The sequence below is a fragment of the Rissa tridactyla genome, chromosome 2 (genome assembly GCF_028500815.1).
Source record: "Rissa tridactyla isolate bRisTri1 chromosome 2, bRisTri1.patW.cur.20221130, whole genome shotgun sequence".
Classification (NCBI taxonomy): Eukaryota; Metazoa; Chordata; class Aves; order Charadriiformes; family Laridae; genus Rissa; species Rissa tridactyla.
In genome coordinates, this window is record NC_071467.1 from 88,694,478 (window position 1) to 88,722,353 (window position 27,876).

A 27,876-nucleotide genomic window follows, 5' to 3' on the forward strand; every position below is an offset into this window, starting at 1 on the left:
CAATTATTTATTTTCCTTTCTTTTTTTTATTCCCATTTCACCACCAGCTGCATTCAGACCAGGATAAAGGCGATGGATCACTTAAGTACATTCTCTCTGGAGATGGAGCAGGAGACCTCTTCATTATCAATGAAAACACTGGTGACATCCAGGCCACAAAGAGGCTCGACAGGGAGGAAAAGCCTGTATACATACTCCGTGCCCAGGCTATAAACAGAAGGACTGGAAGGCCAGTGGAACCAGAATCTGAGTTCATCATTAAGATCCATGATATCAATGACAATGAGCCAATGTTTACAAAGGACATTTACAATGCCAGCATTCCTGAAATGTCAGATGTTGGTAGGTGCTAACCAACAATTGTTTTCAGTGTCTGGTCTGCGTTCTTTCCGAGGACTTAATGAAGGGCCCAAAGTTTACAGGCACTGAATACAGACATCCGCTGTTTGAGTCTAGAGTAAAAGCACCTCTCACTCCAGGAAAATAGTGACAAAAGTTTGCTGGAATCAGAGGTGTCAGATGAGTGAAACCCACTGCCTCCGTTGTACCACAGAAAATGCAAGTTAATACAATCTAGTTTAGCTCACAGTGAAAGTGAGCTGAGCTAAGATGTGTTACATCACACCTGTAAAGAATTTAATATGTTTTGTTAACATGATTTAGTAGCAGTGTAATAATATGGTAAACCATGGTCACCAAAGTGTGTCCGTACCATCCCTAGATCTGTTCAGCAGCCCTTCTTTAGTTCAGGAAGGTAAAAAAAATGGAAAAGTGCAGAAGTGGTTGTACACACTTCAGGAGCGAAAACTGTCACCTGAGTCAACTCATCACTGATTCTGAGATATGTCATTAACTTCTGATGACCTTTGTTGCTCTTTTCATGCAAAAGAAAAAAGCTCCAAAGTCCACTGAAGTCCGTTGAAATCTTTCTATTGATTTAAAATGTATCAAGCTGTAAGAATCAATCAATAAAAGAAAAGAAAATAGCTTCCTTGAAATATGATTTTAAGATTGGATCTTTTCCAGAGAAGCTGACAGGTTTTGGTTCTTTGTCTCTGATTCTTAGGGAGGTCATTTTGATTTCTTTGTCAGAGAGCGATAGATGGTTAAACTGCAAGAAGCACATTTCTAATCTGAAATAATATCCAGGGAGAGAAGGAGTAATTAATCATAATCAAGAATGAGATTAAAATAAAGCTCAAGCAATATGAAAATAAAGACTTTGGGGCATACTCTCCTCTCATTCATGGGACTTGTCACATGGATGAAACCTCATCTGTTGAAGAGAGAACCTAATATTCATATTTTAATATGTGAAGTGATTACTTTATTCACAAATCTATTTTAAATGCCAAAACCTAAGCTCATTTTTTGTTTGTTAACACTTTGCCTAGGATTCAACACCATTTTCTTCCTTAGAAGACACATGAAAAAAACAGATTTACATTCCTATGTCAAACACCTTACAAGCATGAGTAAATTTGCAAAAGTATATTCTTGACCTAGATTCAGATTCTGAATGCCTTCAATATCTGGGGAAGGGTGAATTTCTGGTTTCTTCATAAGAAATATGATGAAGGATCTACATACCCAGCCAATAACTGTGTATTTTAATGAACTGAGAGTAAGCCAACTATCATTTTGCGTTTGTATCTATGTCCTTTGTGAACAAAGAAACTTCTACAAAGTAAGAATATCTCTAACTTTTTACCAGAAGTTTGACCTGAACCTGAACTATGCTTTTTCTACATCATAAACTGTCTTGGCCATGAAAAAAAAACAGGTGGATTTTTATTTTCTTTAATTTATCATTGCAGGTACTTTTGTTGTGCAAGTCACCGCAACTGATGCCGATGATCCTACGTATGGGAACAGTGCTAAAGTTGTCTACAGCATTCTCCAGGGACAGCCATATTTCTCCGTTGAATCTGAGACAGGTCAGGGGACCTTATCTGTCATTCTATGACAATGTCTGTAATTTAAAATGACATACTAAGCCAAGCTAGGACATATTAGACAAAAACTTCAAAGAGATTACATCTTAGTGCAAAATCTGACAAACTTAATAGAGCGATACATCTGTAAACATGACACCTACATTATTTTAATCTTACCAGCAAAGTCTAATAAATGCAATTAGTACCGGATGTGAACCAGTTTTCAATCATTTTTAACAAGCAGTGGGTACAGAGAATGCCGTGGATGCTTAAATTAAACCAAGTAGGTTGGCTTTCAGGAGAAAACAAGAAACAGGTGGGTGTGGAAAAAAGTCCCTAGTCGTCATAGATCTTCATAATGGCTAAATTAAGACTGAGGGTTTGTTCAGGTGGGTTTTTTTTCCTCCTCCTGCTTCTTCAAAACTTGCTTAAAGTAATTATAATTTCTGTACATCTGCAACATATCACTTTAATGCTAATTTTATGAAAGAAATCTTAATTAAGAATAATGATAGAAGAGGTAAAATTGGCTGTTGCGCTACACTAGAAGATCACAAATAGAATCCAAAACTTCTGAGTTCTGTTTTTGGAAGATGTTTAAATTATACACAGTGACTGGAATTTTTTATAGGCTGAATAAGAGACAGCTTTGGAACCTGTGCACGTAAAATGTACGAATTGTGGCTGACTGAATCTGCTGTACCATTGACTATCTGACTACATAGATGGTCTCTTTCCCAAGATCTATAACAGACTTCTCCAACAAGAAACAAAGGATCTCAAGAAACTCCATTGCGATAGGTTGCTGGAAGCTGGAGAAATCAGTTCTTCTCAGCATCCTTACAGGAAAGGAATGGATTATCCCAGAGAATTAATCAGGTTTTAGCATTTTTTCTTAAATAAATCTTAGAGACTCAGGCAGGGAAAAGGAGGGAGAGATTAGATGTCTCAAAGAAAAACCTGAGGTGAAAAAACGTACATAATTCTGAAAAGAGGGAGAACGAAGATCAAAGAGAGCTTCCCTTCAAGCATAAGGTATTTGATACTACAAGCAAGGATTTTTGCACTGATGCACTCGTTCTGACTTGGGCAGTACACTATGTGCTCTTCTATCTAGAGTTATAATAAGGATAATGTAGCTGAGAGTTCACCAGCCATAATCTTTTAGCAAGAGGATTGTATGGGACACAGAGGGGAAGCAAGGTAAGCCACAGGCTTGATCTTCCTGCCATGGAAATCAATTGCAAAACTCCTAGAGAGAAATAAGTCTCTGTTGAAGCTGCTGTGAATTTTGCTGTGGATTTCAGTGCTTGAATTTCACCCCTTTTGCCTACAAAGGAGTCAGTCCTTAGCCTAAAGAGACCAAGTGAGAATGCAAACATTTTGCTTCATGGTAAATCTGAATGATTGAATTTCAATAGGAGTTGGCCTCATAACTGATATTTGTGCCTTTGAAGAAGGAAGTGACTGGTAAAATCAGTTCAATCAATGCATAAATAGAAATATATACACTTGGGTGTGCTTGGATGCTCACAGTTTTCTTAACTAATTTCTTTTCTTCCGTTTAAAGTTGTTGTATTGCTTCTTTAATGATGTCTTGCTGAACTTAGATTTTTTTTCCCCCACCACATCTGTCAAAATAAAAATATTGACAGAACAGGAGAGAAAAGATGGAGCACTTTATGATGAACAAAGAGCCTTTTTCCAGTTCAGTGAGAGACTTTAGCATGGAACTGAAAGGGGGCAAATAGTTATGTAAAATAACACTGCTCACAAATAGGTGGAACATCTTTCTGGGGATAATACTAATATTGTGTCTGTCACATAGGCAGCAGCCTGAGATATGATATGACAAGTCTGTAATTTAATGTGCCATCTCATCACAGTAAATATTTGTGTTGGGTGAAGTTTACTTATTACACAGAGATTGTTTTGTTCTTTAGGCTGTGGGGGTTTTTAATAAGAATTTACATCAAAGTCAGTACCTTACTTGTGAATTCACCCTCTTTAATTTTCATATTTTCAGGTATTATTAAAACTGCTTTGCTAAACATGGACCGTGAGAACAGGGAGCAATACCAAGTGGTCATCCAGGCTAAGGACATGGGAGGCCAGATGGGTGGATTATCAGGAACCACCACTGTGAACATCACATTGACTGACGTAAATGACAATCCACCTCGCTTCCCCCAGAGTATGGAATATTTGCATTCTATGTTTTTAAAGTAAAATGGACAAACATCTATTTTTAATTTTTCACCTCAGATATTGTTTCTGCTGTCATAAACTTACTGAGTATCAGACTTCCTTTAAGAAAGAGAAAGACAATACACAAACAAGCAATAGGATCGTGCTAAGGTTAATTGCAGTAACTGGGAAACATATGTTTAATATTTTTACTCCTGTTGCAGTAGAAAGTCTGACAGGTGAATTAATGTACAGAAACATTATTTTTTCTGCCCATTAAACAGCTTTGGTTGATATAATCTATGTTTCTTGATCAATATTATTTCTATTAGTCCTTGTTGTTGACTGCATTTTAAGATATCTGTTCTAATCTAACATATTTAAGTTTTGAAACATATTTAAGTACGTAAAATGATCCCAAGAGCAATTCTATTAAAATGAATACTTAACACCCAGGAAGCATTTGCCTCAATAGATTTTCCTATATTCTTTGCATACAGAAACAAAAGCACATACATAAATATACCAGATATTTCTGCCTATTTTCCTTCCTCTGTCTCAGATAATTTGATAGGTATCTGTATGATATTTATGGGAATCACTTGAGCCAGATCTCTTAGAATGTAATTTCTATTAATGACCACTCATGGCCATAAGTGATTCAAAGTGATTCAGTTTTCATCCACTTCTCTTTACCTCTCTTTCCTTCCTTCTCTCTTTCTTTCTTTTCTTCCTTCTTTTTCTCTCTCTTTTTCTTCTTTTTTGCCTTGTCTAACCACTGCTCTGTGTGTGCTGTGTGTGTATCACAGTGTCAGTGTGTGTCAAAGTCAAGAGCAGCTGTTAGAGAAAATAATTGCAGATACCATCAGACAAATCAGCAAGCTTTGGCGGTTAAGTCATTGGGAAAGTTATTGGAAGCAACTTGTCATTTAAGTTCAAAGTCTGTTCTTAGCCGTGGGCAAAGCGTTTCCATTTAAATTAGAGCAACTTAAGAGAAAATATAGCACTTTGCCTCCAATGAGTTAATTATACATCTCTGGACGTAAGTGTCTTCAATATAAAAGCCAAAGATACAGCTTCATAATGCCAACATTGCCCAAGTAGATTTTTTGCAGAAGAGAATTCAAAGTAGCACATTATTAATAGGCATTTGGCTGTATTTGGTTTTAGTGTTACTAAGCTGCATTGGCCTCTGGGAATTCTTAATATTTGTCTTTTGGCCTCAAGACATTTTTCATATACAATTTTGATATGGCCAACAGACACCCATATATATATGTAGAAAGGGACACATGTTGCTAAAGATGCATGTATGTAGGAAAACAAAATGCCCATCCTTCATACTAGAAAATAAATAGAAAAATAAGTTACTTCTATCCACATGAAAGTAAGGCAAAGGCTGAAGGCTGTTGCCCCAGGAAGGCCTGAAGACACAGCAACTCGCTAACTCATCCGTGCATGCCCAGCATGGACAGTGTGCTGAGAGACGGTGTCCAAAGTACCGTGAGACTGACTGACAACATTTCTTCTCTGTCTGGTGTAGGCACATACCAATTCAGAGCTCCTGAGTCTACGCCACCTGACTCACCAGTTGGCAGGATAAAAGCTAATGATGCTGACGTGGATGAAAACGCAGAGATTGAATACAGCATCACTGAGGGGGATGGCTATGACATGTTTGGAATTACCACAGACAAGAACACACAGGAAGGAATTATAACTGTCAAAAAGGTACGCATCTTCACACGCTTAATCCCAGCCTCTGAAAAACCAGTCAAAAGTTTAGCTAACAGATATTTGTTTTCCATTTTTAGTGTAACATGTGTTGATTATTAATTTGAATGCTGTGTATTAGGAATCTTTAAATAGCTGTGTAAAGTTTCTTTTACACAAGCAATAATTGGGGTTCTTCCTGTTATACCCTCGTTCACTAAACCAATGCACATATTTTGAAGGACTTCAGAGAGTAAATAACCTAGGGAGTGGCATAGGACTGAGAAAAAATTCTACAGTCTGAACATATCCACAGAATAACTCAAGGAGGCACCACCATCCGCCTGTGATTTTCTCCCTATGACACTTATAGGATTTGCTCACTTTCTAGAAGGCACTGTATTAAGACCACAGAAATAATCAGTAACACTCTGCATTATCAGAATGTGTTGAATTGTATAGCTATAATGTATTAAAGTACATAGACAAACTTTGTTTGACACATTTTGTAAAAATGTAACGAATAAATCCATCAGCATGTTTTTGCTTTGGAAAAAAAAAAAACACAGTGCCCAGCTGGATCACAATGGACATCATCTACTAGGTTGCACATTAGCTGTCAGAAAAGGTTTGAGAAATATTGTTTACAGTGGGTTATCAGGCAAGCTTGATAAGGTTACAGATATCATCCTCCATCAGTTCAAGTTCAGTCATCACTGGATAGACATTGTGTAGATTTTCTGAACATGCACTTGCTTGTTGATATCAGTACGACACCTGTCATTACTTGTTTTTTAGGAGATGCCTTCTAGGGGCTGATTATTATATCAGTCTAACTCTGTTTGCATTTCTGTCTGTTTCAAACAGAAGCTGTGAATCCTCTACAACATAATGGAAAAACGGGGTGACTACTCTCTCCCCACATTTCTCCAAGTACTGTAACAAAGAGTCGCTAAATGCTGCTTCTTCATACTTTTAACAGAGTGTGATATAGTCATAGCCTATCATAAAATCATGTTTTCCTTGATGGGTGGTCCTGGATGTCCAGACACCAGATGTCACAGTGTTTCATTTCAGTGATGGAATGCCAATATTTAAACAAGCAGCTCCTAGAAAATCTTCTCGCCTTTACTGTGTGGTGCTTAGGGGCAAGGAATAGACAAGAAAATATCAAAATGTCAAAAATGACAGAATAAAAGGCATGAAGAGTTAAGACTAATTGAGAAGGAAAGAATAATTGATGTTTAGGAGTTCCAGACATAGAATTCCCCCCAAAAGTGTTGGGTTTTTTTCCTATACTGTATCATCAGTAGCATATAGCCCTGTATTTCTCCTTTCTGCTGGCATTTTAATTGCAGTTCAGTCTCCCGTTACCTAGCACAGGCCTCTCCATGACATCCCACTGTTCATTTGGCTCATCTGGCTGCAAGCCACAGTTATCCCCACAGACCTCTCAAACTTTTTTTTTTTTTCTCTCTCTTACCAGGCATTGGATTTTGAAAATAAAAGCTTGTATATTCTGAAAGTGGAAGCTACCAATACTCACGTGGACCCTCGATTCCTCTACCTGGGGCCATTCAAGGACTCAGCTACAGTCAGAATTCAAGTGGAGGATGTAGATGAACCCCCTGTGTTCAGCAGACCAGCATACATAATGGAAGTGAAAGAAGATGTTCCAATAAACAGTGTAATAGGAACAGTAACTGCTCAGGATCCAGATGCTGCCAAGAACCCTGTCAAGTAAGCATAGACCATTTCAGCTCGTGCATAAATTTTTTACAGCTTTAATTTTGCTATTTCATGTCAGTACACTTTTAATAATGAAATTGTTCAGGTATGCTTAAATACAGAGGATTGTAGGTGGTAGATGATATCTCACACTTAAGCATATCTACGTATGTATGACTGTGTTTGCATGGCCCTTGCATCTTGAATTACATCCTATCGTCTTCAGTAACTAGTGTTTGTGGTTATTTCTACCAAGGAAGAATTTACTGCAAAAAGAGCACTAAGAAGATGTTAGTGTTCTCCTTCCACCTTTAACATTTTCCAGTGCAATGCGATGCATCCTCTCGGCTATGTTACAGGGGGGTGATTCAGCAGCCCTTTCTTCTCCCATCCGTCCAGACCTGCTTAACAGAGGTCACATTTGCCTTCTCTAAAGTGCAAGTAGAAATGCCTTAAAAGCAGATCATGTGCACACACAGACTCTGATCTCACTTGTAGCAGTATAAGATTAGTAAGATAAGAATCAATCTCATGGACTTCATAAATTACACTTGCCGTGAATCAATAAACTAGTCTTAGAGGAAGTAGAGGAAATGTTAAGATTGGAGTAGCTAAACCTAAGCCTTCATTTTTTGTAAATTAACAGGTACGTTTTTTCAGTACATTTGAAGACATACTGGAATACTTAAGTCATATTGGATAGAGTATAAAAGAGCTTTTAAATAAATTTAATTAAAGTTTTTTGCTACTGAGAAGGCAGTAAGAGGAGGAAATGAAAAATACAGCAATATTAAATCCAGGTCAATTTTCAGCACGTCACTGGGTTGGGCATCTTGGAAATGCAATGGTAGTTTTAAGGTCAAAATAGAACAATACAGGTTTAATAAAAATCCAATCCATCAATACTTTGCAATTCTGCAAACAGCTATCTTTCATCAAGATTTCTTACAAAGTTTATGAGGCATAAATAAGTTTTAAACTCTCAGCTCATCTTGTGAGAGTGGTAAACATTATCATATTAATTTCCTAGATGAAGAAACTAAATCTAAACCGTTTTGGGCAGCAGCCCTCTCTGTCTTCAGTTTACATGCAATGCTCTGCATGTGAATTCTTGTTCAAGACTAAGCTTGTTCAAGACTAAGCTTTTAATTGAGGTTTGATTTCCTTTATATCATGACATGCAACAATTACATGGAGTTCTGAACTAGCCAAGCATAGTAACTTAAAGAGCACATAATGTTTTGATGACTTTGGTGAAGCCCAGGGACCAAATGAACACCTTCTATAGCATGTCTTCGTGGGCATGCTAGCATGAAGATGAAAAATTGGTTGGATTGACACCCAGGTCCCTTGCAGTCTTCATATGAACCTGCTTTTTTGTGTCTAATGGCACTGGAGAGTGAAGGGAGCGCTTCCCTTCTTCCCTCTGCTTCCCTGTGGTGATAACTACAACCATTTGCATTTCACACCAGCACCAGCTCCTAATTATAAGTGATTTACAGTGGATAGGGATTACGCTGTTCATTGTTGAGTAGTGCCTACTGGCTCTTTTCTATTAATTGAATGTGTGTGCTAAAACTTACCTATCTTTCAAAGGGCAGTTCTTTAATACAGTATAGGTACTTTGCATATTAAAATATCAGATAATTATTGAGCAAAATTTAGCAGAGGTGTCAAAGTTGATGCAGTGCAGCGGAAAACTTGTCTCCTTTATACTCTAATAGCATGCAACAATCAAGGAGAAAGGAGAAGAAAAAGAAAAATGGTGAAGAGGTTAGAGTAATAGAAATAAACACAGCAAGAAGAAACATGAAAATCTGTGAGAGGGAAAGGAAATCAGCAGAGAGCAGTAGCTTGAGAGACGTTAGCTTGCAATATGTAATTTTATGGTGCTAATATCTTGGGTATCTCCTAGAATTTAGGGGCACGGGTTGAGTCTGCATCTTTTTGACAGGGGGATTTTTTTTTTTTCCATCATGCAATAGAGATGCTAAATGTGATTTTCACCCTGAGCTTCGGGGAAGATGCAATTAGACTGTATATATATGACTTGTCACTTGCTTGTCAATTTTTCTTGACGGTTAAAAATAAAATCTTTAGACACTTGATATTACAATGAAAATCTTCCATTTTCTCCTCTACTCGAGTGAAGATTTCTCTTTTTAAACAAACCGAGCCCTAACTCTGTTAGATGAAAGCCCCTTTGATCTTCCATTAAAGGAAACCTTCACAATATCATTATGAAAATGCATTATGAAAAATTCACGCACACATCCCTTCCTGACCCACAAATCTTCCTGGCTTGTGGTTACATTAGACAGCAAGCTGCTGAACATCAGAAGACAATGAAGCAATAGCAAAATACGAAGTGGATATCTGCCCTGGTTGTAAGAGTGCATAATCGTTCATGACCTGTGCATTGGTGGAGCTATATTTCATCAGTCCATCCCTTATAAGTAAGCTTTGCTGTGACATGACATTAAGAAAATACAAATATACACCAATAGATGTTTGGCTATATTTGAATATGCATCTATATGTAGCAACATTAATACACTCCTGAGTAACACTCTACTTTCCAGCTGTGTTATAAAAAAAAGTTTTGCATTCTTCTTGTGCTTGATCTAAACAGAAATATTATGAACCACTGCATACTAAAAAAAAATAATGCTTCAACTGGCACTGCTGTATTGTACATCAGATCTTTTTAAATTGCTAGTTGAGTTTTTTTGCTATAGTAACTCCTCAGAGGCATAATGAAGTTCATCAGTCACTGGAACTGTCTCCCTGCTGTGATTTGATTTACTAAAGTATCCCAGATGAAAATGATCTGCAAACAAATGTAAGGCTTAATTTTGTTTGTGTATTTTACTGACAACATATTTGCATGTGTTAGATTCTCTCTTTCACCCTCCCCTTCTTCCTGTTAAAGTACAAGGAGAGACTGGAATCTGCATAGATACCTTTTAACTGCTCTAGCTTGCCAATTCCTCAAGATTTGAAAGGGGTGAAGTCCTGAAATCTGACAAATACACACCAGTAATTTCATTAAATAAATGTAAAAATGAGTTTTATGTTGTCTGCTTAATTCTTACTAGGCTATGATCCATAAGTCAGAATCACCACCAATTCAACGTAATTAACAGCTAGTGATCAAAAGAGACTGGATTATACAAACAGAAACAGAAGTGACAGTCTAGCTTATTAAAATCATCCTTCTAGACCAGGGTTAATGGTATAATTAGAATATATTTTAACTGCATTGACCTTGTATGTATTTTCTTTTCGATATGAAGAAATAAAATTAACATATCATTAAGAAGCTGTTTTCTGGTTGTTTGTTGGACTGTTTGGTTTGGGGTTTTTTGCGAGTTTAACTTTCCACTGTACAAATGACTGAATATACATACAGTTTTACAGGGACTTATATTTTAAAATTCTAAATCTCTTGAAGAAGAAGTCCTCAATGTTACAGCTCTGATAACCTTAAAAAAAGTCCAGAAAATATTTTTTTTCCTTTCTTATAGATACTGTACCACAGATTTAATTTGGGAAATCTTACAAAGTAAGATAGTGATTACAATATGCCAAGGCATTAAAATGAGTTAAGGCAGTAAGATATTTTAAGTCCATTCATAATATGAAGCGTGAGTGAAAGCGTAATTGAAGAAAAAAAACAATGCATGGACAACTCATGCCTCAAGCTAGTTGCTTAGTTAAATATCTTGCTGAATAAGAGCCTGAAACATATTGTTACAGCTGGTTGGAACAGCTAATCTATGGAAAATCCTGATATTTCATTTCAAGTAGGAATGCAAAATATACATTTACTGCAAAATGGAAATACCAAAGTATTTCAGCTGAAAGATACGGAAATGAGCTACAGAATATCTGAAAAATAATTGAATTCACAAAATACCAACATAATACCATATAAAAGCCCAAATGGATGAAAGTTAAAATGAAATGTTTACCATATCAAATACTTACTTTGTCAAAATATAAGAGAGTCAGACCAGTTTGTATAAACTTGTTTCCATCAAACGTTTCAGCTAAGTCAACAAATTCACATGTGCTATTTAGATTTGGACAAAACAACATAGCTCGCTGAAGCTGTCCCATCAATCAGCGCTGCCTATTACGCACCTTCTCACATATTCTTTTCAAGCCGATGGTAACGTTACAAATGCTGCATAAAGGAACTAGGTTAGTGACACCACAGCTGACTTCATGCAGCTGAAGTTGTGGTACTGTTACCCAAGTGACAGCACGAATGAAAACTAAATGAGCTCCTGAAAAACTAGCAAGGTGTGCCTGCGCAAATCCTCCCCAAAAAAAAGCTGTCTTTTTGTGCGAGTACCTTTGAACCTCATTAGATTGTTTCCATAGGAATTTAATGCCGAAAAAGAAAAACAATTTAGTGCAAATAATGAATACTTGCTATAGTCTTGTTTAGGAAGGTAGCCTACACTAAAATTCTCATTTTAGAGTAAGACCAGTATAATTTCCTATGGATATTATATCCCTTTTCTTTACTTGCAAAGAAGAATTTAAAAAAAAAAAAAAAAAAGCGGTTACAAGAAAATTAGCAAGTTACTTCATTTTAAACTTTTGTCAGAATGACGTGTTTCAACTGGACTCTGCTATTCCCTGCTTTCTTCCATGCAAGGTCTTTCTCAGAAGTCAAGAGACACTGCATAGGCACTGGCAAATCTGTGCAGAATAGGGGACGTCACGCAGCTGCTCCTGGGGCAGAGCAGGGAACAGAAATTTTTCTTCAGCCTCGGCATTCCCCTTAGTTCTGTAGTGGCAGTGAACTCTGCCAGTCATTCTCCCGGCCCAGTTTTCATCTGCCTGCGTACCAGCTCAGCCCTATCTTTATCCTCATCTGGACACAAGGGACAGTAGTAGCTGCCTTGTCTCCATCGTCGTGGCCTGCAAGGAGACCAAGGGAGCACACTGGGCTTCCTAAGGCTCTGTCCTGGATGGTACATGAGCACACATTCGGGCTTGAAACAAGAGCAGAATAATGCAGTTGCATTCTTGCTTTAGCAACATCAGAGAGAAATTTCTGTCAAACCCTCCGTAATTAATTTGTGCAAGAATTTTCTCTTCATGAGAGATGAAACCAAGTCATGGCATTTGGATCAGGGTGGTAGCACCCTCTTCCATGAACTGGAGAGTTCTGCTTTTGAAGTTGGATTCAGTTCAGCAGAAAAAGCAAAAGATCAGATTGAAAATTTGCATCTGTATTTAGACTCTGAGCTCCTCCAGAGCTTCTTAGCATTCATTTTCACATCTAGATGCCATCAAGCAGGGCTGAGCATCTTAGTTTTAATGAATTACAGCAAACCTTTAGGTAATATGTGCCGTGGAATAATGAATCTCTGTTCCATGCCGACTCGTTTTTCGGGGACAGTCTTTTTAAACGCCAGGAAGTGAAAGGCAGAAATGCACCCCAGCTGTCAAATTTTATATCAGAAATGATTTGGAACAGCTGAGATATCAAACCATAAAAAGAGGGTTTTATAATGGAAAGCCAACTCAGCCTTAAAATAAACTTCATATCTTTCAGGACACAGACTTCACATTTCTCACTAAAAACAAAGCTTTGATGATTCTCAGAGGTATGTAAATTCTGCAGTAATTCATTTATTCAGTGACAGTGCTCCACCTTCTAAATCAAACCTCCAATGTGTCATTATCCAGTAGCTCAGAACTAGCTCTTTGTGTGAAGACTCTGAAGCCTGCGCTGAAAACAAAAGCCAACCCTGTTTACTAGCTGTTTGATGTCTAGTCTTAGAAAATGGTTTAAGAACATAGAAATTAAAAGGAAAGCATTCTCCTAACCCCCGTTTCTGTATTTGCAGGTACTCTGTAGATCGACACACTGATATGGACAGAGTATTCAACATCAATTCAGGAAACGGTTCGATATTTACTTCAAAACCCCTTGACCGGGAAACACTGCTGTGGCACAACATTACTGTAATAGCAGCAGAGATCAGTAAGTCAAACCTAAATACCACTGCTGTCCCTGATGTAATGAATTCAGCCTTCTAGCTGAGCATGTGGAAAGCACAGCTGGACAGATGTCAGGTTATATGGATAGTCCATCCAATACTAATAAAGAAGCAGAAACTCTGCAAGAGGGGGTCTGCAGTTTTATGTTTATTAGGGACACAGCTCGTGAAGAGGTAACTTAGCTGAGGAGGGAGGAAAGGTAGCAATTCTGCGTTTTCTAATCAGTAGTAGCCTTTTTTAATTCTGACCATGATTGTTGAATTTTGAAATTGGTATGCAGGAGGAAAGATGGTTCAAAGCCAAACTGCATTCCATGGCTGAATTCAGTCTGATCCAGACTGAATATAGCACAGGCTGGATGTTTTCGAGTAAGGCTAAGGTGGCTGGCCTGAGTGAGTTGCCCAGATCTTAAACAATTTTAAGGATTTCCATTTTTAACTTCTTTAGTGTCCTTTGAAATTATGAGCCATAGTTACAAATCAGTCTGTCACTCATTTTAGGAATGCTCAGAAGATGTAAACTTCTGATAAGAACAGTTGTGACCATTTTAGGAGCTGAAATGACATGGTTCTAGATAAGGACGTGTATGCTAGGTGGCCTTAATAAACAACCCTCTTTTTTTTTAACATACTAACTGTAAGCATGTGACATGGTCATGTATTAAGGAATGCAATTCTTTTCACTTTTGCAGAGTCACAGTGCCTATGACTGTGAAGCATGGTGGGATGTTAGATATAGATCTAATATAAACACCACTTCTATGACCATCAGAAAGCCTTTGTGCCACTTGGAGGCTAAATGGCTTTTTTTTTACAACATAATCTGAAGCAGTATAAATTCTACTTTCTTATGGTGTGTATATGTGTAGATGGCTCAAGCAGCTGCTGAATGGTGAGAAGAGTATAACTAAGGAGCATTTGACTCCAGCTTTCTTTATTCTGAAGGTCTTTTTAAAACTAAAATCTGGTGTGAAACCATCCCATTAAGGCAAGCAGATGAGGTTATGTAAAAGAGTAATGGGCTAGAGCTTGCAGGAATGATGTTTCTTAATAGTTTTCTCCCTCTCTTGAAAGCTTTCACCTTTTAATGCTAGGTATGTAGTTTCAGCATACCAAACACTGACTTCCCACTGCCTGTTAGTGAGGTGTCTGTGTTTCTGTTAAGTTTTGAAGGAGTGATCTAGGGTCACGAATTGTACACTACAGACCAAACTCCTGGGTACAGGAGGAGGGGAAAAATAAACACGTGGAGAGGAAAGAATAGCAGTAACATTTAGGAGGCGCACTTTTGTTGATCCCAGCAGAGATGAAATAATATACAGTATAGAAAATGGTATACTATCTGAAAACCAACTTAGCATTTATACGAAATACTCATTTAATTCTTTGCCTCCTCCCCTAAGGACAGACTTTCTACTGGGCCAAACGCTCTCAGCTGAACCTTTTGTGTCTGACACAGGCTTCTGTCTTAATTACCAATTCTCTTTAGTCTGAACCCTTCCAGGCTGCAACAAGCTACTTCCCAGGCTGTGCTTCACTGAGCCTAGACCAAATTTGGCATAACTGGAATAGATGCCTTCCAAAGGCAATCTTCTTGGCTGAAATGCAGCTACCGTTGAAAGAAGCCTTGGTCTGATCCAGGCTACCTCACTAATTTCAGTCTCAAGAGAGTAGACTGGAAAGCACCACTGCTTAATGCTCCTAGCTAAACCCAGTAATTTCTAGCAAGGCTAGCTAAAGTCCCATTCCACTAAATTCCAGCTAATCATGGATTGCTCTCAGTGACATACCATCACATCAAACTCCGGGTATATTTCACTGAAGTAATCTAATAGAAATATCCAGTCAAGATACAGGCAGGATACGCATTCAGATGGATGGGTTCCCCCTTTGATATAAAAAAGAAAGAAAAACCATAAATTCATAAAGAGAAATACCTTTCAGTGAAGACTGTTCTTGATTTCATTTTATAGTAGAAAAAAAATGAAAATAAAGAAGTTGTTTTTCCTTTAATTGTATAAAATCATCAGTACGTTTAGGTAGCTCCATTTTCGCATGTTCTTCTCTTTCACCAGCATGAGCCGCAGTTGCTCAGCAGCCTGGAGAATCGTGCTGTGAATGTTTCAAACAAATAGTTGGTGAGACACCGGGTCAGTACATCCGCCATAGTTAGAAGGCAAACTGGCAATAAAACTCAGTACACAGGGCTACTGATTCACGGCTGCAGAATTACAGCTGATTTACTGGACAGAATTCCCAGAGTATTTTTAAATATTCTTTACTTAACACTTAAGGGTACATCAAACATTGGTAGGACTTTGAGGTTGTATTCAGAAAAAAAACCTTTAAGAGTCTGGTTTCTGGCTCAACAGAAAACATACCCCTACAGGGATGAATAGATTTAAACAGTTTGTTGAGTCTGTGGAGCTTTTTTTTGGAGATGGGGCCCAACAGTAACTAAAGGATAATGCAAACAAATTAGCCTACACCAATTAATTTGCGAAAATAATTTGAAAGATGACAAAGAAAGACTTCAAGATGCATACGTATATTTCAACTTACATTTCCAGTAAATGAGAAAAAAGGCTCCTGTCCCTAGAACATAGAGGTTTTGTGAAGCTTCTATTCATTACGGTATCATTTTAAATTGTGAGAATCTTAAGCACCTAGAAGGAAAATGAAAATATGTAGTTCATGGTTCAAAAAGCAGGAAAGAAAACAATTGTAATCCTTGAGAGGAAAAGAAATACATTTGCCAATACATTTGAATACATTTGTTAGAACGGTACGTCCTTATAAAATAGCCTTGCCAACAGTCCTGCAACTTCAAATGAGTACCTTTTCTTTCTGCCCATTACAAAAATTCAACATTTGTATTGATGTATTTTAGCATAGAATTCAGCCTAGTCTATATTATACATAAACTGTTATTTTATACATTGAATGAATTTAGCCCAATGGTTCGTATTAGAAAGTGGTTTATGCCTAATGGAATCATATTAACTTCAATGGGACTGTGGAGCTTTAAAGCACAATATTTTGTCCAAATGACTGAGCTCTGTAATAAAAATATACAGTGCCAATTTTGGAGAAGGCATTTTCAAATTTATAAAAGTATGATAAACACAGTAATAGGACTTTTATTAAAGCCTAACTCAACAAGCTACTATAATGAATGCTTGTAGAAGCATACAGAGCCTTAGATCTGCTATATTTTATTGCACTATTTTTTTCACTTGAATCATAGGTTAAAATGCATTAATAAAGTATATTAACACAGGTAGGAAAATAACGTAGCAAAACTCAGTGTGAGTCCTCATGAAAGGGAGAGAGAAGGTATTTATTTTAAATGAAACTAATTTCAATCACACTCATTCCCTCATAGATTTCACTCTCTCACATTCCAACACCCCCATATTCCCAGGCGCTGAGGTGGGTATGTCTGGGTGACCCAGCCTAGATCATTTTTTGTGTGGTGTGGAGCATAAAGGACACAGATCAAGTTCTGGCAATGTCTCTTGGTTTCCTTTTGATTGGTGGTGACAAATTGGTTTGGGGGCAGGTCTTGTACCTTTTAGGAGCCGATGGTTGTTATGATGTGACTTTTTGCCTCAGAATCTTTCCTATTTCACCATTCATGGCTCCTAGGCAAGGTTGCTGCCTGTTGCTTTTTTTCCTTATTTTGTGTATCTTCGTGACTAAAGCCTGTCTCCTCCCAATAGGAAAAGGAAAGGTCCAACAGCACCAGTAGTCCAATAGGAAAAGGAATGTTCTACACAATGTGGTGCATTTCCAAATGTTTTTACTTTTATCTAGAAAGAACACAGTATTTTCACCAGTATTTTATGCTCAGCAATATCCTTGTCAAATTCTATCTCTTGGCACTACACGGTCCTTATAGGGAAAAAAACACGTTTACATATGGGGATCTACAGATTCTATATAGTGCTTATGTTCTCCAGCTGATACATTTCAGTGTTAACTCTAGAATATCAACCAAATAAATTCACAACAGATTTTAAAATATCTGTGATCACAGACGCATTTACTATTTGTATGACATAATGGTAATCATGGTAGCTTAAGAAACTGCGTCACGAGATTTGTAGGGGACAGAATATTATGTATAAAAGGTGGAGAGGAAAAAAACTGACTCAATTCCATCTTCAGTCTTCCTGTTTCAGAGTTAAGGAAGGGAATATATTCTAGAAACTTTGTTGCCACTAAACTACATCAGTTAAGTTAATAAAGAGATTTCATTTAATTCCAGCATTATATTTTTGTGTGTGTGTGTCACACATACATTCTTAATCATACTTGGAGCGTTCAAAGGAATTTGTAAATCCTGGACTCCTACCCAATCTTAACAGAATCAGTGTAATGATAATACAGCATGGTTTTGTGGCATTCACCCCATAACGCATTCCCCAGAGATCAACAGAATATAAGTGGAGTGTTGTGAGTGAGAAAAATGAAGGCAACGAGCCCCTAAGTCTCTCCTTTTCTTCTCCTGCACTGAGTCAGTAGCTGGGCTAAATAAAATCTCTATTCTTTCTCGTTTTATCATTTCAGACAACCCAAAACAAAGCAGCCGTGTCCCAGTGTTCATTAAGGTTTTGGATGTAAATGACAATGCTCCAGAGTTTGCCATGTTTTATGAGACTTTCGTCTGTGAAAATGCAAAGGCAGAACAGGTGTGTTGTCTACTTGTACTAAGAAAATATTCCAAAATAATTGAGTTTTGCTACTACTCTTGCGTCACCTCATCAAGAAGTATACTTTGCATTGCATCAAACTGTCAGTTTTGCAAAATTAAACTAAACAGTGGCTGCACAGTGTCTGATTACACTTCGTATTTTTTCAGCTAATGTGACAGTACAGTTTACACTGTTGTTTTGTGTACTGCACCTTGTTATCCCTGATTCATTTTCATTCTATGATTTTCTGCTTTATGCAGGCACCTACCTCCGCTCTCTCCTTCAAAACCAGTTTCAGGTCCGTAACTGTTACAGGTTCTGTCTGTGATATAACTATTTCCTGCCAGATAATTCGCACTCTACCACTCCTACTACTAAATGGTTCAAAGTAGCAGATAATTTGGAAGATTCAGCCAAACAATTCCTGTGATGTGAGATTTGGGTAGATAAATATACAGTCACCTTTCATCTCTATTGCTTGTCACATGCAAAGGTTTCCTAGCTGTCTGGAGTGGCAGCAACCCAAGCCTGCTCTTGAATTCAACATGATTTTCATGCCAACTTTCAAATTCATTATGTTACTGGCTGATGGAATAGGATACAATAGCATGGTGATCCTAAACATCAACAGCAGCACATGGATCACTTTTCTTAAGTTCGGCTTAGCAGCACCAGCTGCCTTAAAGCCGAAGAAAAAAACTGAATACAATAAGATTGCTTTACAGTACATACATAAGCATAGGGCCCACTGACTTTGAAGATAATTTTGTTCTTATTGTTTCAGCTGATACAAACATTAAGTGCTGTTGATAAAGATGACTCTTACAGTGGACATCAGTTTTCATTCTCCTTAGCTCCTGAGGCAGCCAGCAGCTCAAACTTTACACTACAGGACAACAGAGGTGAATTTCTAGGAAGACTTTTCTTTATTATCTCATCCTTGCTTTCACTCTTCAGATGAAGATTTAATACGTGCTTTGTGTTTCCAGACAACACAGCAGGGATTTTCACCCGAAAAACCAGATATAACCGTCATGAAATGAGTACCTACTTCTTGCCAGTGGTAATATCAGACAATGACTACCCTATCCAGAGCAGCACTGAAACAGTGACTATTCGAGTATGTGCTTGTGACCATCGAGGAAAGATGCTGTCCTGTAACGCAGAAGCCCTGATTCATCCTACTGGTCTTAGCACTGGGGCTCTTATTGCCATTCTTCTCTGTATCATCATATTACTCGGTAAGTAGCTCAGAGGCATTTTGTTCCTTTCATGGTTATTTTGCATTGCTATGAGTGTTTATACCAAGGCTAGGACAAGAGCAAAGCAAAGACATTCTTGTCTTATCCTGCCTTTGTATTGTTGTATTTCCTCCTCGGAAGGCTGCTACGATATGGTGTATAAAACACATCCTATCTAATCTTAGTTATCTAAAAATTATCCATATCCAGGCAAGAGGAGACAGCTGGGCTACACCCCCGGGTCAATGGAAAGAGACAGGCACCTGTAGAGACACGTTCATCCCATCCCTTTATTGCTATCTAAGGTGGACCAGACTAACCACCCTCTGCAGGTGTCTGTCTCATTCTGTTTTAAATAATTAACTTCCCGTGTCTCAACTGAGGAGAAAAAAGTCGCAGTGCTTCTGTTCTGCTGGAAAGGAAGCTAAAATGGGGTGGCTACTAAAGCAGTCTCAAAAGCTTAAGGGTCCTCCCTTTCAGGCACCTGTGAATACAAAGAGGTTGGATCCTGAGTGTGGAGGATGTACAGATCTGGCTACAGCACTTCCACGTGGTCAACATATATATATTTTTCATAAAAATAAAGACAGATTGCAACATCTCTGACATTCGTCTCACTCAGGTTCCACCCCTCTTGTGCAGCAGAGACGACCAGTTCTTCAGCCATTACCCGTAGTCTATTCATATGGGGAAAACTGTAAAATATGACACAAGCAGTTCTCCGGGAAATGTTATTAGTCACCTTTTGTACCTGGCCAGGAAAGAAGGGAGTCAGACCAATTTTATAGCAGTAGGGTCAAGCAGGGGAGAAAATGTTTCCTCAGTGATTCCAGTTCTTTCTATAATACTCATAGCTTCCTTGGACATGCTCATCACCACTGCAGAATGATCCTGATCTTTACTATTAACAAAATTTCCCTCTCCAGTGATGAGTCAAAGACCATGTTGTGATTCTCAGACTCTAACAATATAGTCATAGCTTGCCCAAATAAGCACTACCCCATTTTCAGAAAAGATTACCACAGTAACAGTCCTACCCTTAATTTGCCATTAAATTCATTTTTCAAAACATGGTATCATTGCCTCTAAGGGCTGAGCTCACTTTGTATCAAGTTCCTTACCAGAAAAAGAAATCTAATGCTGCAGATAGTCTTGCACTCGTTAGTACAACTGTGCTCATTAATATCAATCTGACATTAAACGATTTCCTGTTTTATGTCAATCGAAAATAATTGATTCTGTGTGCTAAGCAGCACTTTATGTCAATTACTGCTCATGCCACCATGCACCATAAGCAGATTTTCAATTAACTCAGCTATATAATTTTCTATTTTCAGGCTGGTTGCAGGGTTTGCATATGCAACCACTACTGAGGGAAAAACAATACACTGGGCAGACCTGAACCACAACTTAAAATATAGAGGCAACAAAAAGTGCCTGTAAATTGCTAGGTTTATTTGCAGTTTGAGTAAGTCTAGCGTCTCATCAGGAGGCCTCAGATACTGCTAAACACTGACATGCAAATAAAGGTGATGTACTTTAACATATAACATCTAATGTGTTTTTTTGCCTGCAAGTTCAGCACAAAATAAGAAAACCCAAGTATCAGAGATGTGACATGATTATCAAAAAGTCTTATCCTTGCATATTCTATGTAACACCTTTTTTGTTAACGAGATACTTCAGCAAGCCTTCCATGTAAAAACTATCATTCCTACACTTTCTAAGATTGTTCTACCAGTCTCTATTCTGGAAGCCCCTTCAAAATTGACACTGTGTTTTTCAAGTTCTCCACAATTTTCTCTAGCTATCTCTGTTATCTCACAAAGATCTTTCCCCAGTCCTCCCACATAGCGTCACAGCTCTTTGGTCTTAAGGAGAAGAATTCTCTCTTACTGCATTTTTGCACAGCAGCACAAAGAGGCATCGCTCAGATTAGGACCCTTACGTGACACCATAAATAAATCCTCACCATTGAGGTAGGAGCCTGAAGCTTCCACCATCTGAACCAGCCCTCCTAATTCTTTCAGTTTCACCCCCTCCCTTATTTCTTTTCAACTTGTATTAACAGATGTTCTCCCTTACACACAGTATTGCTATGGTAAAGACACAGCAGGAATTAGAGCATTTTCCTACTTTATCCTGTCTTCTTGGGATCCCTTTATAGTCAATGGAGAAGAAAAGTATGGGACTTTTCCACAACATGCTTGAGGACACCTACAGATAGCATCTTGCTCTAAGTAATCCTGCAGGGACGCCTATTATTTAAAAAAAAAATAAAATTAAAAAAATTCATCTTTTTTGACTGTTGAAGGAAGCTAAGAAAAACAAGCTAAAATTTTGTTTTGAGGATGTCCTTAGTCCTTGGCATTTCACTTAACAGGGTTGCAAATGAGGAAGGGACTGCCAGAAAAAAAAGTCTTTAATGGTTACTGTGCTTTGACTCACACACCATTTTATAAAAACAGCTGACATGGAAGATAATTTTGAACCACCTTATCATCTCATATCAATGAGTTTAGGCATTTTCTGATTTGCTTTGCTTTAGTATGAAAGAACTATAAAGACAGCAGGACATGTCTTTTTCCATAGTTTGTACAGAAAAGCTGAAATATTGGGCACTGTGGACCTCAGACTATGAAAGAAACAGCGATAGTAGTAATATATCCCGGCTCCTTGCTGCTGCTGTTCATTTGTAAATATTCAGTCATTTACCATCTTAAGGTAGAATCCATCTAAGAAGTCTGAAATTAGCTTCTAAAGGAAATAACATGTTGAACACGGAATCATAGAATGGGAGGCAGAAGGGACCTTAAAGATCTTTTAGTTCCAACCCCAGGGACACCTCCCACCAGACCAGGTTGCTCAAAGCCCCATCCGACCTGGTCTTGAATATCTCCAGGGACAGAGCCTCAACAACTTCCCTGGGCATCCTGTTCCAATGCCTCACCACCGTCATAGTGAAAAAATTCTTCCTGAAATATCTCCTCCCACCCTCTGTCCCTACTTCTCCAGCAGTACCGGGGATCACTATTCAATAAAAATATTTAAATTTGGATCAGGGCCTTGGAAAGAGTTCCTGCCCTCCAAATAAATGAGATCCATATATGTGTACACACACACACCCACACACTTTAGAATGAAAGGCATAAAATTATCTGTTTTAGAGATCTCATGCCTTTGGCAGATTAAATAATAAGATTACCATATCTCATCAATCTAAGATTTAAGCCATGTACTTTTTCAAGGTGATGTACATGGTAAAAACATGCCGGGGAAGTTAATAAAACTTGGACTTTGTGCTGGTTGAAAATCCACTCCATATTCCAAGCTTTTTTCCAGAGGAGGTTAGATTTACTTATCTTGAAACGCAGTTTTGCTAACTGATTATCATAGCCGGGTACATACTAGCCTTGTCCATAGCACAAGTTGTGTCCCGTCCCAGGGCTTCAAGGTAGATAACACCCGATGTTACTCATTTCTGAGAAAGTGTTTCTCCCTTCCCAACTCTCATGAAACTAGTTCTGTCTTGCCTTGAGAAAGGCAACAAAATTGCCATATGACTCTGGGTAAAAATGTGCCTACTGACAAAAAGATACTCCACTTGGCTTCTTACAAGCTTGACGTCTCCTTTCTTCTGGTGCATATCCACGCCATTTCATCTCCCAGGGTACTCACAGGCAGGGCAAGCACAGTCTGAAAACCTGACGTGCGCATTTGCAGTTTCGCAAAACATCTTTTTAAAACTTCGAATTCGAGCAGAGGCGCAGCATTTCGTCTGGGTTTTAATGGAGTTAGGGATTAACCTTTCCCTTTCTCTTCCCGTTATTTTTGTTTCCAGTTACAGTGGTGCTGTTTGCAGCACTCAGACGGCAGCGGAAAAAAGAGCCTTTGATTATTTCCAAAGAAGACATCAGAGACAACATTGTCAGTTATAATGATGAAGGTGGTGGAGAGGAAGATACCCAGGCATTTGATATCGGCACGCTGAGGAATCCCGAAGCCATAGACGATAATAAATTGCGCAGAGACATTGTGCCGGAAACACTTTTTATGCCACGGCGGACTGCAGCAGCGCGAGATAACACGGATGTCAGAGATTTCATTAACCAAAGGTTAAAGGAAAATGATACAGATCCAACGGCACCCCCGTATGACTCGTTAGCAACCTACGCGTACGAAGGTAATGGTTCTGTGGCCGAGTCCCTCAGCTCCTTGGAGTCGGTGACTACGGACGGAGATCAGGACTACGATTACCTCAGTGACTGGGGGCCTCGGTTTAAAAAGCTGGCAGATATGTATGGCACGATGGACAGTGACAAAGACTCTTAATACGTTGCCTTTTTTTTTTCTTTTCTTTTTTTTTCCCTTCCTCATTTTCAGAAACAGCATTGAGATATGTGAAGTGGCTATTTCTTTCTATTTCTTCACAGCTGTGTGAAAGGGTTCTCTGTTCTACCCGTTCAAATTGTCTAATGACTGCAGTCTGTGTGGATCAGCTGTCAGAAAACTTTTTCTAGTATCATTTTATGAGCTTCCAAGAGGCAAAATTCTTATATTTTAGTGCATCCAGTTTACCAAGCCAATCTTACAGGCACGGCAGTAGTGGAGGGGAAAAAAAGGATCAGATGGGGAGCAATATTTTTACTTGTTCTGCTTATATTGTAAATTGGAGTATATTACTGTTTAAGCTCACTTGCTCTTTTTACTTGTATTCAGACTATTCAGCTCAGACGACTGCTCTGTCGATTGTGTATTGCACATCCCAATGTACTGAGGTGCCCTAGTTTACCCTATGTATTATAGTCAAAAGTAGTGGTGATGGAATGAAGGTTTATTATACGAGTAGAGTAAGCTGAGAAAAACCATCAAACATGCATTTTACTCATGAGGAGGGTAGAAAGGCCTAATGGTCATTTAAATCTAAGTGTTTTTCTAGAACTCACCATTGCCCCCAATGCACTGATTCATACTAACACACACATATATATAGTTCATTGACTGCTATGTATATATTCTTCTGACCTAGCATTGCTGGAGAGATGTGTGTGCGTGCATGTGTGTGCGGTCAGTAGCCCCAATATCTAATTCTTAGAGGTTTCCCAGTTCTAACCCAGACTTGCCTTTTGATATGGGGAAAGTCATCTAATCCAGCTCCAGATTAGATCGTGACTTGGAGGAAGGAGCAGATCATAACTGTGCTGTGTACTTCTTTGGCCGGCCTCCACCTGCACATCAGTTCAGCGATGGCCCCTGCGCTGGGGAGGTGGGGGTCAGGCTTTTCATACCCTTCTACCTTTTCTCATGTGCAGGAGAGGAGCAGTAGCCCCAGGGTGACTGCCACCCCTTCTGGCAAAAGGAGCAACTGCAAAGGAGGGAAGAGTGCTTTTTTCTGTCCTGACCTTCCCTGCCTGGATGCCCAGGGTGGCTTCCTGACTGACTCTCTGCCCAGTTCTGCTATCTGTAAAGTGGGAAAATAATGCCTACCTCATCAGGATGTTGCAAGAATTATATATAAGTCATTTGGAAAATGCTTTAGAGATGGACAATGCTGGCATTCTGCCAGAGGAAGTAATTTCTCATGCATTTGAGCGCTTATTTTCTTTTTCTTTTTTTTTTTCTTAGATTCAAACTCTGAATACACAAGTAAGCAAGAATCAATTGTCATTCCAGTGGCCTGAAAAGTAGGGTTTATAACTATAACTCATTTTTTTTAAATAAACTACTCAGCCGGGGTTGTTAAAGGCTTCACCCAAAGTTAAAATTTTAATCACAACTCTGTGTGTGTGTGTTTATCCGCTTTGCCAAGCTAAGTAATTTTTGTCCGGGGGTGGGGTGGGGGAAGATGCCATAGTCTCAGGCCAAAACAAATTTCTTTACAGCTTGTGCACCACTCAGTATTTCTGTTGGTTTGTCAAATGCATGTAGTTGCTGCTTTTAAAATGCAGCCATCCAGGAGAGGCTATCTGGAAAAAACCCTAAGGGGCTGCCATGGGAGGTATCCAATTCCAGGAGCTAAAAGCCACCCTGCGTCCCAAAGTAGGGACACAGCCCATGGCACTGTGTCAAGGAAAGAAGGATATTTTTTATAATTTTTTTTTATATACCTCATACATAATTAGTCTCATTTATTTCATTTGAAACAATATTTAATACCAAAATTACAGGCATAGATCTATTTTCCCCCTCCCCTGAATCTTAAGTGAATCAGTTTGAATACTGAACAACAGCTCCAATTTACTCTAAAAATAAAGAGAAGGGGAAAAAGTTAATAAACAGAAAATTAAAAGGGATTAAAAATTAATCCCTGGAATTCATTACTTCTAGAGAGTTAAATAAAGAGAGCAGTAAGATTCACGAATATTAGACTTTTACAAGCACGACGACATAGTTTCAGGTTTTGTGAACTGGCTCATAGCAAAGAGGATGATCCAGCCGTGCTGCGGCTCTGGCTGGGACTGGGAAGGAGTCCTTCACAGCGGGGAGCACTGCACATGTACAGGTTTAGGGCAATGCATCTAATGGCTTGCAGATGCCCAGCATGATAGATTAGATGGGTTTTCAGAGTGGAGGAGCCCAAAGTTTCAAAGGCCCCTGAGCCCCCGGTGTCGCTGAGCTCTCACAGTGATTCAGTCCAGCGGAGCGAGGTGCCCAACTCCATCGGGGCTGAGCCTGTCACGCCTGTCATGCCTGTCACAACGGCAATGGCACAACTAGGCCCGAATTATGTCCTCCTGAGGACCCCTCAATAATTTAAGATGATAAAAGCCTTTGAAAGCCTAGCCCTTTGTGGCTTCCTTGAAATCAGAGTATCCAGGAGGCAACGTGTCCAAAACCTGGCTCTGGCACACAGGAGGGACCATCTGGATTTCAGATACATGGAGGAGCAGCAGATGCTTAGCACCACCTGCCACTGGTCCCTCATTTTGGCTGCTCTCATACCGTGGGTGGAGGCAGCGTACCTCTCAAGGGTCTCTTCTGAACAGCCCCCTAGCACACGTCCGTGTCTCACCCTTCACTGCCTGGGGTTGCCTCAAGCAAATCGCCTCAAGCTCGAGTCCAGTTGGACGCCCAAAGCCGTCCCTTCCCCTCCTCAGGCCTCGAGGAAACAGATTGGTGTGTGGAGGGGACGGCAGAGGTGGCTGTGAAACCGCACACCTCTTTGGCCCTGCTCCCAGGGGAGAGGGAGTCACCGTCGCTTGACTGAAGACAGACCTCGCGCCTTGAAGGGGCTGGGCCACCCTGCAGGTCAGCTTGCGTTAGTCACTCCTTGGGGTGGAATAACAAGATGGGAGGATCACTGATCTTGTAACTACACTCCCATGTTTGTACAGTGATTTTGTCTGATTTAGTGATTGTTAGTAGCAGTCCAAACTCAAGTTTCTTTTTTTCTTTTCTTTTTTTTTTTCTTTTTGTTCTTTGAATTGAAAGCTGGTTTTATCTTGTCCATTGAGTGAGACAGTAAATAATAGAGAGTGGCTACTCGTGCCTGTTGTGTAAATATATTATATATAAAATTATGTTATGTCACCACAAATATGGTGCCTGAATAGCAAATGGATTCTTCTAAGAAAATTCAAGGCAAACTCGCATCCAAATTATTATTTATGCATCTAGGTTTTAAGGTCTGTTTTTTTCCTGCAAATTAGACAGATTTAGCATCTCTCACACAGCAAGAAGAGTTCAATTCTGTCTTTTCTTCTTGCTTGGCAGTACCACAAAGTGCAATTTATAAAATCAGTACTGCATATTAAATATTGAAAGTGCCATATTGCAGTGAATACAAAACTTTGCAGTAGTATTTCTTTGTACCTTGTTGCATGCCGGCGTGCTAGATGATAGAAATAAGTATTTAACAATGCTTTCACACAGTGTTAGAATTGCCATTTATAGATAAACAAGTGATAGACTATGGGCTATGAAGTGGGTTTGAAGGCTGTTTTAAGCCTGCTCTTCTTACAACCACACCTATTTGAGAAGAAGAAATATTATTTGGAAGTTTATCTAAGCCAGATAGAGACATGAGCAATGCAGTTGGCTTTTAATTTGGGAAAACATCTGATCTAACTACAGGAGACCTATTAAAAGATACCAAGGACTTCAGTGGAGTTATTATGATACAGAGGCATGTTTACATGGGAGATGTTTCCAGCTTTGCTACTGCAGAACAACATCTCTACACCTGAAATGGAATAAGGTTGCTAGTATAGCTATTCCATCCCAGCTCCTAAAACAGCCACTTTATTCCACAAAAAAGGATTTTTTACTCCAGGGGAATGATTATTTCAGGTTAAGAGCTATTGTGTCCCACAGTATGGGGAGACACAACAGCACATGCCTCCAACTGCAG

At 38.9% G+C, this 27,876-nt stretch overlaps 1 protein-coding gene across 1 annotated transcript in view; it reads left to right on the plus strand.

Annotated features, from left to right (window-relative positions):
- The window catches only part of CDH6 (cadherin 6), a 101,582-nt gene extending 76,170 nt beyond the window's left edge, over window positions 1-25,412 (plus strand). The window contains exons 3-12 of the mRNA XM_054192998.1: window positions 48-342; window positions 1,818-1,937; window positions 3,964-4,131; window positions 5,668-5,855; window positions 7,324-7,577; window positions 13,436-13,572; window positions 18,161-18,282; window positions 19,070-19,187; window positions 19,275-19,526; window positions 23,368-25,412. Of these exons, the coding sequence (XP_054048973.1) occupies window positions 48-342; window positions 1,818-1,937; window positions 3,964-4,131; window positions 5,668-5,855; window positions 7,324-7,577; window positions 13,436-13,572; window positions 18,161-18,282; window positions 19,070-19,187; window positions 19,275-19,526; window positions 23,368-23,858 (2,145 nt within the window). The 3' untranslated portion in view covers window positions 23,859-25,412. The remainder of the gene's footprint in view (window positions 1-47; window positions 343-1,817; window positions 1,938-3,963; window positions 4,132-5,667; window positions 5,856-7,323; window positions 7,578-13,435; window positions 13,573-18,160; window positions 18,283-19,069; window positions 19,188-19,274; window positions 19,527-23,367) is intronic.
- The last annotated feature ends 2,464 nt before the right edge of the window (window positions 25,413-27,876 follow it).